The sequence below is a fragment of the Corapipo altera genome, unplaced genomic scaffold, assembly GCF_003945725.1.
Source record: "Corapipo altera isolate COAL_440 unplaced genomic scaffold, ASM394572v1 1, whole genome shotgun sequence".
NCBI classification, from domain to species: Eukaryota; Metazoa; Chordata; class Aves; order Passeriformes; family Pipridae; genus Corapipo; species Corapipo altera.
The window spans coordinates 875,501-891,109 of record NW_020884873.1 but is presented as its reverse complement, the minus strand read 5'-3'; the positions used below and the strand labels follow the sequence as shown (position 1 = coordinate 891,109).

Genomic DNA, 15,609 nt, shown 5'->3' with positions numbered 1-15,609 from the left:
GGGTTTTGGCTTGGGTTTTTTTTTTCTTTCCTTGTTTTTTTTTTCTTTTCTCCTTTCATTTTTTCTTTCAAACAAGAGACTGGTCTTCCAGCTCTGGTAGTACATTCTGCATAATGATCCTGATCTTGGTAATTAATACTCATGTTGCTTTGGATGAGGTATTTAATTCTCTAATTAAAAATAGCAGTGAGTGGTGGCTTCAATGCTTGGCATATTTATTAAAGTTCCTTTGTTGCAATAGGGATTTTAAGTCTTTGAAGCTTTTGTATATGTAAAGCTGTTTTGTTTTCTTTCTATACAGTTAATTATAAATCATGGCCCAGACCTGAGTTAAATGAATGGAAATAGGTTGCTATGCCACAATAAGAACCTGTTTTCAAGCAGGGTCTTTATTAGCATGTCAATAATAAGAGTTAACTCTATGAACACAATCTATCTGAATTTTATTAATTCAGTTCTTCCTGTTGGTCTTCATATTTCTACCCTTTCTTAAAATAAAAGATAGCTATCTTAATTCTATTGTTAGAATATTTCCTTAAGAATGAATCACTAGAAGATATCACAGTAGGAAAAAGAAGACCTAAAGGACATTTTTTATCTTCTTTGTTTTTCTAATAGCAAGCTTTTCTTTTAGCTAACAATTATTGCTCTGAAGACAGTTCTTGCATTAACATATTAAGTCTTCTACTTTGGTTGATAATTATGACACCAAATTTTCTTCATAAATAGGAATATTGCTAATGAATTTAACATAGGATGAAGTCTTAACAAAGGACTGAGGAAAAATACTAAATTTCAGAAAGTGTCAATGAAAATCAAATTACTTTTCAAAACTGGACAAAACAGCATTGATCAAGCTCATCTACTGCACTGCACTGTGGAGGTGGAAGTGAAAACACTTACAAATCCCTCCTCGTTGGCAATGCCGTGTGCCCTGTCCTGTGGTGGTGTCCCCTGCCTACCCAGAGTTGTATTCATTTGTCTGTCACCATCTTTAGTTGCTTGAAATGCTCTTACACCTCTGACCCCTTACACAAACAGGTAAATAATATTCTGGATTTGAGTTCAGCTTTCTGTAAGGAGTGAAATTCGTGGAGGAAATGGCATCACATCCAGTCTTTTCCTCCCCAGTCCCAGGTTTCTTTGGCAGGAACCCCAGTTAGCTGACACTGCACCCACCAGAAGGGTTCTTTGGGGGAGCACTAAAACCTAAACATAGGATTTAACTTAGTGCAGGTTTGTATAAGCTAAAACACAGTGTAATTGGTGCTCGTGGCCATGCTGGACAATTGCTCTGAATCCAGAGAAGACCTCAAAGTTATCAGCATTTTCAAAATGATGTCACTGTGGCTATTTTATTGGCATGTTTACTTGAAGTCCTGATGCTTGGACACAGGAGTGTATGCTTGAGTGTATATATTCCTTTCTCAGAAACCTTCAACCATCAATCCTCATAAACAAAGAGTGGCTTGAGAGGGGCAAAGGGGACAACAGGCAGTGAATCAAGTCCAAATGTTTGTGTTGGAACTGCATCACTGGTAGGGCCTGGCTTTCAATTTTCTGTGTGATTTTTTGCTGTCATTTTTTTGACCAGCCTTTGGATGCTCTAATCCACTTAATAGAAAACTGAAAACACTGCAGTGCAAAGCTGCTGCCGGTTCAACCAACAGCAGTTTGTCTCGGAGAAGTTCTGATTTCAGTGTGCTGAGGGTGTAAAACCTCCAGGGATCATTTCTGAAGTATTACTTAGTTATGCATGCATGTGCATCTCGGTGTTTATCTCAAGGCAAGGTGTTGAACAGCCAGCAGAACTCGTGTGTTTGCTCTTGGTTGTGCTCTGAAGCAAGTCCCGAAGCAGAGAGCAGCAGCAACATTTCATGTGGCTCTTCAGGACATATTTCTGCCAGGAATTTCCAATTTGTAAAATTTGTGGCTGGAGCAAAAATACAAATGGGAGAGTGATGGGAGAACAACAAGGTTGACATAAGGAGATAAGATTTGAAAACTTAGCATGAATAGGGAAAGTGTGTGTGGGTGAACAGGTTGCAGTTTGAGAAGAAACAGATGAAAAACATCAAGTCATGCAGCAAGTTAAGTGGGTTTTGTACATTCTGTAGAACAGCAGTGCTCAGTGCTGGGGGATAGCAATAAGGAGCATTTTAATTGAATGCACAGTGAGGTACAGTGTAGCATGGGCGCATCGAACTTTTTTGTTGTTTTTGTGTTTCCATAATATTTTTAAAAGGGAAAAGGTGGAGAGAGAGTGTCCTCATCTGACATTGCTACACTGTCAGATCCACTTCAGAAAAGTGTTACCTTGTAGTAGTCCACTCGTGTTTGTTTAGGCTGGAGCTGCACCCCGTGCCTGCAGCTCTGGCTTGGGAAGAATTCTTTGGGGGTGTTGGGAGCACAGTGGCATAACAATGGCTTGTTGCTGACAACACTTTCTTAATTGGTAGATAATTATCATTCCAGCTGTTATTGGCTTTCCTTTTCCTTCCCCTACATCCTTTTCTCCTTAACCCTTCCTCCTCCATAATTTCTAAAATACCCAGGTCATTACATCGTTTCTTTTTGTTTCCATATGATATTGTCATCTGCCCCTGGGTGGGACTGATCGCTCAGGATGAGCGGAAAAGAGCACCAATCTCTGGAATATCTAATTTTCTTAAATGAAATATCTATGCCTTTCTAGAAGGGGGGGGGGGTGTGTGTTAAATAAATTGAGGGGGTTTGTTACTGTCAAACTCCTCGGAAATTAAATGGCACGACAGGCAAGTTGTTGATGTGTCAGCCTTTTGTGCATGGATTCCGTTGCTTTCATCAGGTGCCACACTGCAAGATGAGGAAGACAAAGAGTATTTTTGCTTTTGGACATTTTTTTAAGAATTAATATTTATGATTATGATATAATCATGTTGTACACCGGCATGGTTCTCCCCATGCTTGGGATGAGACGATCTGCAGACTGCTAAATAATCAAAGTACATCTGTCTCAGAAGTGGTTTGTCTGTTATAAAGGCTGGACTGTTGTCATTTGCGTGGCTGCTGGCTATCAGTATACTGATATATTGAAAAGTAAAGCCAATGGCAGCAGTGGAGTGGATTTATTTTTGTTCAGTCTCTAATCCTGTCAGAAGAGAATTTAGTGTTCATTTGTGTTTAGAAATTTCATATTTATAATTATTTTCTTACTAGCTTTAATAACATAATATTTTAATATATTTAGAGATAAACACCTTAATATATGTCTTGTTATGCATTATTATTTTATCTGTTTTCTTATCATTCTTTTCTTCTTGAATTCTTACTTAGTTTTCCCAGTTTTAAATACTTCTCTTTCCGAGTAGGCTTAATTTCTTTGCAGGATTCTGAGACATGACCATTTTTGGCCTTATTCATAAGTAAACTGTTGATACTTCAGGCCTGCTTAAAGAGGGATTGTACAGTTAATTGTGAAGGATGTTTATTTTAAAGGCTAGGACACCAGAGTATGCTGCTGTGAACTGCTGGGCTGAGGTGAAAGGGACGATTAAAGAGGAAGTGGAGTTTATTAATAGAGGCCTGGATGACAATGGCTTTACAGTGTTCAGGAGCTGACTTTTGCTACAGGACTGACTGGTTAAAAGAGATGAAAGAGCATTTGAGATGAGAAATACAGCAGAGAAAGTTGTACAAGTGAATAATAAACAAAGCACTGCACATTCTGTTACCCTTTTGTGGTTTTTCCCTTTTCTCCATCATGCCCTTAATTAAAAAAAAAATTAAAAGAGTTTTCCTAAAATGTGTTTTTTTGAAATATTTAGGTTGAAAGATATGAAATTGGCTTATAATTTTAGGGGACTATGAGTAGCTTTCTGATACTGTTATAAATATACAGACTAATTATAAATAATTATGGTAGAGGGTTTGTATTCACATTCAAGAGCTTTCTTGAACAAAGTGACAGAAGCATTGCATAGCCTCTTGATATTGTCATGTCAGGGTAGTTGTCTTGGCAATTCAAAAGCATTGGAAAATTGCATGAGGGACAGGAAATATTGTTGGCTTTGCTCAACTTTCAGATAGCAAGTTGTGTTTTGTTTGCACATCAGCTAAAACTGACTAAAGCTTTTGTGCTTACTTGGCAGAACAAGCTGCTTGCCTTTTTTTTTTTTTACTTAGGAGTAAAAATTTCTGAATTCTGTTTTTCAGTATCGCTTCATTCAAAATACAGCTTTGAAGCTTTTTATTCTTACTTTAAGTGGTGTTATGTGTTACAGTGGGCAAGTATTTAGTCATCAGATATGTTTTCTTTCCCCAATGTGAAAATCTGCTCAGCTTCTTTGCTGCTTTAAAACTCAGTGTGTCATTTGGACTTCAAAGGCTCAAGCTTGAAATTCTAATATATTACATTCCTTCTACTTAAAGTTTCTGTTTCACCACTTTTATAAAATCAAATGGAATACAAATACAAACCGAGTATTTGTCAGATTAAGATGTCAGAGGAGAGGAATTATTCTGAGTTTTAAACCAAGTTGTTTTTTTTTCCCCCCAGATCTCACTTTAAAGCAGATAGTTGCAGAATTTGTTATAAATGGGGCTATGGAAAAGATTACAAATGATAGATTATGCCAAACAGAATTATTAAATAAGTGTTATCTTAAACAATGTATGCATGGAAAGTAGAGGATATTGGGGATACCAACAAGCAACGGAGATAATTTGTGTAAATGTTTTGGATCTGGTCACTCTTAGGAAGCTAATCCCAGGGTAAACTGTTAAGCAGGGCAGCAAATTGGGCAGTGGTTGCAGATGATAAGAATTAATAGCAGATAGGAAGTGTTGAAGAGCTTAATTGGCAGCCTGAGCTGGAGAAGAGCACTGGCAGTAGCCCTGGTCCATGGAGTCACTGAAACAGAACACGGAGTGCACAGTGACCTGGCAAATTCTGCTGAGAAAATGAATAGTTGGATCCTTTCAAGTCATGGGACAATTTCAGGATGCTTCCCAAAGGTTGTAATTGCTAATGAATCGACCAACACTCGAATAGTAATTTATTGGAGACAGTTGCTAAGGACTGCACTCTATAAAAAGCAAGTGGGATATGATATATTTGTGGGGAAATGAAAGTAAAATGTAGGGATGTCACTACAAAGGTTTTGCAAGGGTCAATCAAAGATTTAAAAGAAAATTAAATAAATATAAAAAAAAAATAATTACTAAGTATTTAGTGCCCACTAAAGGCAACACCATCCTTCCACATGATTTCACTCGACGTATGAAATACAGCTCGGTTCTGGTTAGTTTTGCTAACTGCATCTGAGGCAGGAGATGTCAGGTGTTTATCAGGAAGGTATAAAAACCACTGTGTTCTCTCAGCACAGAAGACTTGAAAGCAGCTTGTTTGTCTCCTGAAGTGGCAGAACTGTTTAGAGCTGAGAACAGATTTTGGTTGTTGTTTTGCATGAAAGGGGGAAAGTAGCAGGATATATGTGGGTGCAAAGTGCAGTAGGTGCTGCAGGTCCATGGGCTGCTGCTGCTGCTTTGCAGAACAGGAAGAGAACACTGAAAGTGAGGCAGTAAAGTTGACTCAGCAATTCAGAAGATAAGCTGCTTGTAAGGTGGCCTTAGTACAAACAAAGCTGGTTGTGCTTACTTTGGAAATGAAGCTTTTGTTAGGTAAAAATTATATCTGACATACTTTTGACTGTTTTGCAGAGTTAAGTCTTTTTTTTTTTTTCTAATTAGTGACTGAGATGTTGAGAAATATTCAGATTACATTATTCATGTATATATGTAAATGAAAGAATATTTACCCATGGTAAATTTGAATATGATTTGAATATGAAAGGGTTATGAAAGTCGGTTTCCATAGTCAGTTTTAACTTCAATGTGCATGTTATGTATTAAAGGGAGAAGGCTTTTTTTTTTTACTGTTTTATCATAGCCTTTTCAGCACTGCTTTTATATGAAAGATTTTAACTGGCATGCCAGACTTTCAGGATGTTAAATACTACTAAAAAAAAAAAAAAAGAAAAGAAAAAAAAAGGTGCTTTTTTAAGTCCTAAAAGGCCATTTCAGAAGTTTTGGTTGAAAGAAATGAACTGAAGCTTGAAATCAGGCTGGACTATTTAAGTTGCCATTTGGAATATCTTGTCCACTAATGCAGTTGATGTTGTTCCTTGTTTAGTGAGCCTTTTATTTCTAAAGCTATTCCTAAAGACTATTGCATCAAAAATAATAGCTTTGTTCACTAAATTATAGATTATTTGAAGCAATAACTCTCAAATTGCAACTGGGAGAAGTTCCATAACAGGTCTTTAAGGCATCTCTGTGATGCAGTTAATAACAATTGAGCTTGTTGATGCAACTTCTTTCCCATTTCAACCATAATTTTCTCATTATGTTTGTATTACGTCTGTGTTGAACCTTCATCTTTTAAGAGAATCCATGTGCTGTTGTTTCTTTTCCCAGGTTGTTTCTCCCAGTAAGCGACGGTGAGAATGAACGGACACATATCAAACACCCCTCCTGGTGGATATGGAAGTTATTTTCCTCAAATGAAGTAAGGTTATGCCTTTGATTTTCCTTTTATGGACCAAAAAAAAAAAAAAAAAAAAAAAGTTTTTTTTTTTTTTTTTTTTTTTTTGACAAAAAAAAAAAAAAAAAAAAAAAGTTGTATTTTCTTCTTTGAGCTTTTGTTTCAGACAGAGCTATAATTATTAGATCACATTGGAATTATACAAAGTTTCTGTAAAAGAGTGTGCAGCTTCCAAACCATGGAACCAAACAGACAGATATCATCTGACTGATTTTTGTATTAGTGTAAGGATAAAGCTGTATTGCTGAATAGACTCATCTGGAACAGAAAAACAAATTGCTGTAGCCGTAACATGCTTATTGTGTCACTTAGAGAGGTTTTTGTGTGCCTCAGATGTTTAAGGGTTAGCTCTGAGTGAATGCATTTTTATGCATAAAAGATGAGGCTGCCTTTTCCATCTGTGAGAAAATGCTGTTTCCCAGTAAACAGAACTGAGCAACTGTTACCTGCAAGTGTTATCTTGCCTAAGATAAGAGGGTGATCCCTGTATCAGCAGCATGGCATTAGGCTAGTGAGAATTTATCAGTCTGATGCCAAAGAACATGTATTCCTGTATAGAGCATGACATGTCTACTATCCTTTGCTTCTCATATTGTTGTCCCTTTAGGGTGAGCTGATATATGACTCATTCTTGTTGTTACACTAGGAGGAAGTCATCTTGCCTTTTCATTTGTTGTAGACAATTATAGTTATTTTAAGCCTTACGTTAAAAACAGTTAAGATTGTTAAAAGCAATCAACACTTGTGTATGCAGGAAAAAAACCCCAAATCCTACCCAAGTCTTTGGCATAGTCATCACTATTATTATCATTAATGTTGTTATTATCATTATTTAGTGATTTTGGTTACTTACATTATGGTGGTATCTATGTGTGTACCACACCCCAATTGTGCATGATGTTGTATTAATGCAGTAAAAAAGAGGTCAGAAGAGCTTGCAGCTTAAGTGAAACATTCTTCATTGTATTCATAGTACAGAGCAAATATTCCATACTGTTACCTCTGTTACTGGTGTTGGAGGTATGTATAGTCCTAAACAAGGAGAGAGTTTTTTTCAGTGCCTCTTTGTGTGTGCCAAATACATCTATACAGAATTTAATCAGAAATGCTTTCTTTCAGTGGCTATGGCTCCCCAACATTTGCTCAGGCGGAGAGGGAGCAGAACTCAAGAACAAGTGCAAAAGCTCTTTATGGTAAGACAGCAAAATTCTCTGAACTTCTGTGCTAAATTGTTGCTTGAATATTTAATGTGATGTCACGGTGGAAATATTTTACACATACTAATCTGAAGGTGTATGTACACACACATAGGTGTCTGTATCAACTAAATTAAATAAGAAAGTGATTTTATGCCTACTAAAACAAACTAAGCTAACTCGAAAATAGTTTTATTAAGCAGAGAAGTCCCCCCTGCTCATTTTTAAGGCAGCAATGTGTAAAGCATTTATCACAAAACTAAGAGTGATCCCATAGCTAAGGTATGTACCAGGGAGAAGGCATTCAGGAGCCTAGCTTGTGCTATAGGTTTGATTCATGACCTGTGCCGTGCCCTGCCTCCCCAAATTTATCCCCTGCTAGCGGAAAAGGGATTTACAATATTATTCTTCTTTGACACAAGGATTTGATGGAAATTAGTTTTGATGTATCAGATTTGGAGTCCTGTTTGGTGTGCTGTTTTCAAGAGGCTTTGTGCCTGTCAGATGTGACGTTACAAATGCCTAAACGCTGGTGCACTTACCAACTACAAATGCTGGTATTTGTCTTGGCTGTATGCACTACTCTGTAGCCTAGTGCCAAATCACTGTGCAAGCAGAATGTAGTCAAGTTCCTTGCCAGCCAAAATCACACCATTTTCAGGTCATCCTCCTCCACTGTGAATACATCCTGCTGATAGCTGTGCTGGTAATGGAAACAGAAGCAGTAGTGAGGCTGTGAGAGGTTCTGCTGTGTAAATCTGTGCCTGTTGTTAAATGCTCTTTTGGAAGTCAGGGCAACTGGTGAGACTGGAAGCAGGAGGTTTGCAGTGAGAACGTGGTGCTGTGCAGGACTCCTCACAGCTCAGCCTGCTCTGCCCTCTTGCATCTGCCACCTCTTCTACAGGTTAAACTGGGAAGCTCAAAGAGCAGTGGTTGATAACTGCAGTATGCCAAATAGTAACTGATCTTTTCTTCCTCCTATTTTGGGTGGGGTGATGGCTGGGAGTGACCTCAGAGGTTAAGTGAGGGATGGCAGCGTGATTTAAAATCTTGGAATTGTTTAGGTTGGAAAAGACCTTGAAGATCACTGAGTCCAACCGTTATCCCAGCACTGCCACGTCCTCCACTGAACCCTGTCCCTAAGTGCCACATGTACATGTCTTCTAAATACCTCCAGGGATGGTGACCCAGCCATTTCCCTGGGCAGCCTGTTCCACTGCTTGGCAACCCTTTTGGTGAAAACATTTTTCCTAAATATCCAATCTAAACGTGATGTTGCATGTGAATCGTTCTGAGTTTAAATTTACTATTTTTTAGCGGTGTGCTACAAAAGTCAGTCACTTCACATAGTGCTGAAGGCAGGAACTGCAGCTGAGGAAAATTCTGAACTGATCATTTTGAACAGTGATTTCTGCATCCTGTATGAGTTCACTCAACAGACTGATTGCACGTGTTGACAGAAATAGTAGGTGGTAATGGAAACAAGCAAGAGACTTTGGGGAAAACTCTTAGCAGATTATTTCTTTATGAGATGTTATGAGAGTGTTGTGATTTTCTTTCTCATTTGAAGTCATCATCATAATTTTTCAAGAGTACATGTAGCAGTATTAGTAAGTGTCTTAACCACGTCCTTTAATCTTTGTGGGCTTTTAAAATAATATTTCTCTGACCTTTTTCATATCAGATGTGATGAGATAGTCATAGATCAGTAGAAGATGGGGACAAGTGAGTAAATTTGATGTGTAATGGTAATTGGCCTTTTACTTCCAAATTACTTAATTGAATTCTGGTAGTGATTGAAGATGCTTGCCATGGAACTGCTGCATGGTGGCTCCTGTAAAATTAATTGTTGATCTTAGTTCTCTTCTGTTGCTGGTAGATGTATAACAAAAGTGTAGCTGCAGTTGCCAGGAACTGAATGAAGTAGAAGACTCAATTATATCGGAGCCCCAAGTGAATACATATTAGCACAGCTTTTAGAGTGGAGTTTGCACATTTTACTGCTTCTGCTCTATTTTATATACATAAATAATTAGGCTGTCAGTATCACCAAATATATGAACTGGAGAGAACAAGGAAAACACCTCAAAACTTTCTCAAATTCAGGGCAATTACATTTTTATCTAATTTTTAGCAACCAATTTACTATTCTGCTGCATCCCATGTTTGCCTCTTCTTCCTTTGTGGTGTTAAGGCTTTTTGTGCATGCTGTCCCAGAGGGTGGAAAGCAGTTGAGTGATTCTGGAATTGTTAAAATGTGTTAAAAATGCTCGTTATAAAATACGTTATTTATAATTAATAACTAAAATATTTTATTTTAGAGGCATGAGACTGAAATCCTATAAAGCAGATTGGAGGCATCTTAGCCTTTCTTTTTATATTTTATATACGTATATATTTTATATATTATTTTATATTATCTACATATATGTTTTATATATTATTTTATATTATGTACATATATGTTATGTACATATATATTAAATGTAGGTATTTTATGTGAATAAATAAATAAATAAATTATGTGTTTAATGGATTCACTTGTAATATACTGGAAAATATAATTTTACTGAAAAATAAAATGGAGTATGTTTTTTTGCTTTGATAAAATGTGACAATGTGATGCTAGCAGCAAACTTTATCCACGACTAACTTCTTTTCTTGGAAGACTTTGGAATGTCATTTGGACTAAGCTGCCTATCCATAGGTATCAACAAATGAGGATGGTACCTGGGCTCATAATTGACCATTAGATCTTGAAGTCAGTTTCTTGCAAGCGCTGTGAAGACTAAATTAAAATAATAATAATTATTATTATTATTACTACTTATTATTACTACTGCTACTTATTATTATTGTTGTTGTTATTATTATCATTCCTATTATTATTATACGTGTTTATGTATATATATACTCACAGGCATGTTTATGTCTTGATGTTTGTCTCTTAGGTCTCAGTGCTGAGGTGATTCATGATTGTTTAGGTTGGCCACAGTGCTATGGGAAATGAGGCTGGGATTTTATTGGTGTTTCTGACAGTTCAGTTAAAAACTAGACCGGAGCCATCACTGTCTCTGATGGGACTATCTGATAGCAAAAACTTCCTTGCAATTGCCTTTTTTCCTGTGTCAAATGATCCCTTTGTTTTCACTTACTTCCTTCCTGAAATGAACTGTTTTCTATTTGCACAATAAATCTCCCTCTGAGCTGGGGGGGGAAGGTGTCCTCTGCACATTCTTATGGGGCTTATTTCATCATTTACTTCCTGGTCTTTCCATCTGAAATGGGTTTTGGCTTGTACTGTTATCTGGTGTTCTAACATTGGCTTCTCCATCTGTCTTCAGCAGCTCTGTTTTGTGGGGAGAAGTTGCAGCATCATTTCAGAGCTGTGATGGGGGTTTGCCAGCGAGTGACACAGTGTGGAGCAGCCTCATTCCCCAGGAAGAGTGAGCCAGTGGCTCCCTCCAAATTGTTAGATTATTTTACAGCACAGAATTGAAAGATGCTGCTAAAATTGTCTTCACACCGCATCAGAAAAGACCGAGTGTGTTATACATTGTGTTTATATTCTCATAGCTGTGATTAGGTGCTAGAAGTGAAATTGCCTGTTACTTTTGCATTGTTCAAATACCTCATTCAGAGCAAGAACTGTAGTGTAACAAATTCAAGGGAATCACAAGCAGATCATAGATGAGGTAAACGAGTCCATTGGAAGAAGCTCTCCATGTAACATGCTTGTATTGTTTAATAGTCAAATGAATTAAATTGACAATTGACTTCTAAACAACATACTTTCTTTTGACAGCTAGTTCTACGTAGCCATCATGTCGTAAATCTCTGAAAGTGACAGTGTTTGCTCCTCTGGAAACGAGATTTGTTTTGAACTCAAGTTTTGACCTTTCTCCCCGGATGTTCAAGTCACGTCTCCTGCACTTTGCTCTATCTCGCCCTGAGTTTTTCCAGCTGCTGCAGTACATTCTTAAAGGGCTGTCAGCAATTAGTCCAGCACAGATACATGGTAGTAAATTAAGTATTGGGCTTTTCTGCTTGATGATGTGTTGTAATAATTTATACAATTACTTCTGGATTCTTAGGACAGCTTGTGAGGGAGACTGATTCGATGTCCATGTGGATTGCCATCAGATTTCAGAGCTGTGTCTCTTTGTACACTGTACAGACAATTTCCAGTTTGGCTGTGGAAGGGGAAGATACGGAAGGGTATGGAAGGGTAAAGAGAAAGGGTGAAGATCTACCTTTACCCTTCTTTGTATTATCATAACCATAGCATTGATAACATTTATTACATCTTACCTGTGCAGATATTTGTAAGACATTGGTAGAAGTCTAGGCATCAATATTCCTCACTTGCCTTTTAGGAACTGAAAATTTATTGTGCCTAAATATAGCCCTAGCCAGCACTACCCATGCTTCAGCTCATGTTAAGACACAGCCTGAGATCTTTTACTTCTGGTAATAATTTTCTCTACCTAGATAAAGACTTTGATTTTTCTCACTGTGGTCTTCTGGACAGTGGCACAGAGCCAGGCTATGGTAGAGCTTATTAAGCAATTTTGTAATTTGCCATATTGCTGCACCTCCTTCCAGATGGAAAATGGGTGAGACAGGACTCTAGCTATGCCAAGGTCTGTTCATAGCTCTGCCTCAAAGGACCCTGGGCAGTACTGTTGTTTTTGTCTGAAACTGTGGAATAGTTGTCTTTCCAAAGTATGAAATGGTCTTTCACAGAAATAACTGTGAGAGCTCAAGAGTTCTTGGTGTAGTGGAGATAAGGACTGGAATGAGTGATGGCAGTCTTCAGTCCTATTTATCTGGCAATGTTCTGTGTAGTGGTATTTTTGACTTGGCTAAAAGTCTTTGGTTAAGAAGTTGCGTTTTGTTTTCTGGTGTTTTAGATGCTTTAAAAAATGGTATAAAATCGGTACCTTTTACCATGTCTTTGATGGTCTGTTCCTGATGATTGGTGAATTCAGTACTTTCACAGAACATGAATAGCAGTAACATCTCTCCCCATCAGACAGTGGGAAAAGCACTGGTTTCTGTGGGTCAATGTTTCTGTTCCTTTGGAAGTTTTGGTAGCTGGTAGATCTTATATTCAGGACCTATGAGTGAAATGTGGACCTATGTGCCACTTTTAAGTTTATTGCCATTGTGTTGTGAGAGATTTTATTTTACTCAAATTCCCCTGGGCTGCATTTGCTATAGATTGTGATTAAGAATTTAATTTAAGTATCTTCTGCCATGATTCATTGTTTTTTATTTTTTTTTCTTTTACTAGAGAGAAAATCCTTTAGGTAAATGGTGTACAACACACCACCAGGGTTTGAGCTAACTGTGGTATTGAGGTTGTACTATTCTAAGTAGTGGATGTAAGAGCTGCAGTAAGTAGAGTATATAGAAAAAAAAATCAATAGTTTTGGTAGTTTTATTCATCCTTTGATAGTTTTATACATCGTATCTGGAAGTCTCTGTTGTATTTCACTTTAGCTTTAATACTCTCCCTGTATTTCACTTTAGCTTTAATAGCCTCTTCATGCATGAAGGGACCCGTGAGAGGCTGAGATTGATTGGGAGGATCAAGAGAGTGAAACAAAACATACAAAACTTTATTTTGTTTTTGGTGTTAGGGCTTGACCCCAGCCAGCAACTGAGGACCTACCCATTTGCTTGCTCATTCCCCTTGTCTGCTCCTGTAAACAGACCAATGCCCAGACTACCTGGGCAAGAAGTTTTTGGAAAGACTTCCCACCAGTTTTATTGCTGATCATGACACTATACAGTGTGGTCAGATGGGATCAGCTGTCCCAGGTGTGTCCCCTCCCAACCTCTTGTGCATCCCCAGCCCACTCACTGGGGCAGCAGAGTGAGAAATAGGGAATGCCTTGACACTGTTCAGCAGCAGCTAAAACATCCTTATGTTGTCAAGAATGTTTTGGTCACAGATCCAAAATTAACTCCATCCTAGCAAGACCCACTACCTTCAGTGCATCTGCAATTTCTGTTGCTTTTTTTCAATATTAAAGTACGGGTTACTTGCATTTGAAGATAGTGTGATAAATCAGGAGATGTTTCAGAGTTTCTGTAAAAGCAGTGAGATTATTATTGATAGAAAATAATCTGTCACTTTGATATGTGAAAAGGTTGAGGGACAGAAGCTACATTTTCAGAAGAATGGCATTGGGCAATTCTGTAGGAAAAAAAAGAGAAGTTGTATATGGATGAAAAAGACTGTGAGGGTCATGTGTTCAGATATATCTGACTTGGAAGTGGAAACAGAGAAGTGTTGTAGGAAGGAGCAGTCAGTCCCTTATGTCATCGAGATAAAGGAGGACAGAGAACAAGTTTGCAGGCTTTATAATGATTTTCCTAGAAGTCCAGGGCAGTGGAGCACATCAGCAGGACGGGATGCAAAAGGGTTTGTGCCCTTTCTGATGGCAAGATGAGAACTTATGGAGGGTTTAGGTAGAATCTGAGACGGGGACCAGGCACCAGGAGAAAGTGGAGTTTGAGATTTAATTTTGAACTACCAGCAAAAAAACATGGGAGAGGGGACGTGTTCTAGATGCCAGTCTTTTCTTATTTCCTTTTCTTTTTGACCTCATCCAAGAATCATAGTGTATCCTGAGTTGGAAGGAATCCACAAGGATCATTGAGTCCAACTCCTGGCCCTGCACAGGATACTCCAAGAGTCACACTCACACCATGTGCCTGACAGTGTGATCCAAATGCTTCTTGAACTCTGCCAGGCGTGGTGCTGTGACCTTCCCTGGGGAACCTGTTCTAATGCCCAACAGCGGTTTTTTGGGAGAAGGGCCTACAGGATGATAGGAAATGGTGCTTGGTGCCCCAAGCTTGTCAGTGTTTAACAGGCATTTGGACAGTGCCCTTAATAACATGCTGTAGCTTCTGGCCAGCCCTGAAGTGGTGAGGCCATTGGACTGGATGATTCAAGTGAAATATTCTGTTCTACTCTAAATGATAATTTGGGTCTCTAACAGGTTCTCATACTCATTCCACCCTCATGAAAGAAATAAATTGGTAAATTGGAGTTGATCTCAGTATGGAGTGTCAGTTGTTGTTTTGTTTATTGACACAAACACTGATTGACTTTTGTTAATTGGAAATTTTATTGAAGTTCTTGTGACCATTATATTGTAATTAATAATGCAGAACTTGAGGGGTTGTCCTTGGCTCTCAAGTGTAGGCAACCACAGATTTTATTAACATTCAGAAAACTCTCTCTCTCTCTTCTATAAACACTCTTGTTCTCAACATGGCATAGTGTGTTGAAAACCTTTCTATCATGGGTAATTGTGAATGTTGTGCTGCTCCGTGGAAGAAGATGTGTTAATCAGTGTCACAGGTTTTGGAATTCCTGTCTTATCGCAGGACAAAATTTATGTGGAGCAGAATAAGGAATCTCTTGCAACACTTAACTGTCTGCTTTTTAATTCCTTTGGAGCCTCTACATATGCCAGACTTTCTTTCTTTATTTGAAATAACTCCAACTATTATTGTTTGCAGCATTTATAAATCTTACAGTGGATGTAAACTTTCTTACTGTTGTTTAATAGAATAAAAGTTATATTTTTGTTCACCTGAAAGAAGATAATAGCAGTCAAAACTGAATATTTGATACATTGTTAATTGAAACAAGGGTCTTTTTTTTTTTTTTTAAAGCATATATTCTTACTGGACAGCATTTAATTAGCATTTACAGTCCATAACAGAAGACTGTTAACTGATCCCCTTAGAGATGCAAATAATTCTATGGGATTAAACTAGATACTGCTTTTTAATCCCCTTGTTTTG

At 37.8% G+C, this 15,609-nt stretch overlaps 1 protein-coding gene across 5 annotated transcripts in view; it reads left to right on the top strand.

Moving 5' to 3' along the window:
* Positions 1-15,609, top strand: part of EPS8 (epidermal growth factor receptor pathway substrate 8) — a 136,051-nt gene that overhangs the window by 72,559 nt on the left and 47,883 nt on the right. For all 5 annotated transcript variants that reach the window (XM_027653708.1, XM_027653700.1, XM_027653717.1 and 2 more), the window contains 2 exons: positions 6,457-6,547; positions 7,703-7,776. In XM_027653708.1, coding sequence (XP_027509509.1) covers positions 6,486-6,547; positions 7,703-7,776 — 136 coding nt within the window. In that variant the 5' untranslated portion in view covers positions 6,457-6,485. The remainder of the gene's footprint in view (positions 1-6,456; positions 6,548-7,702; positions 7,777-15,609) is intronic.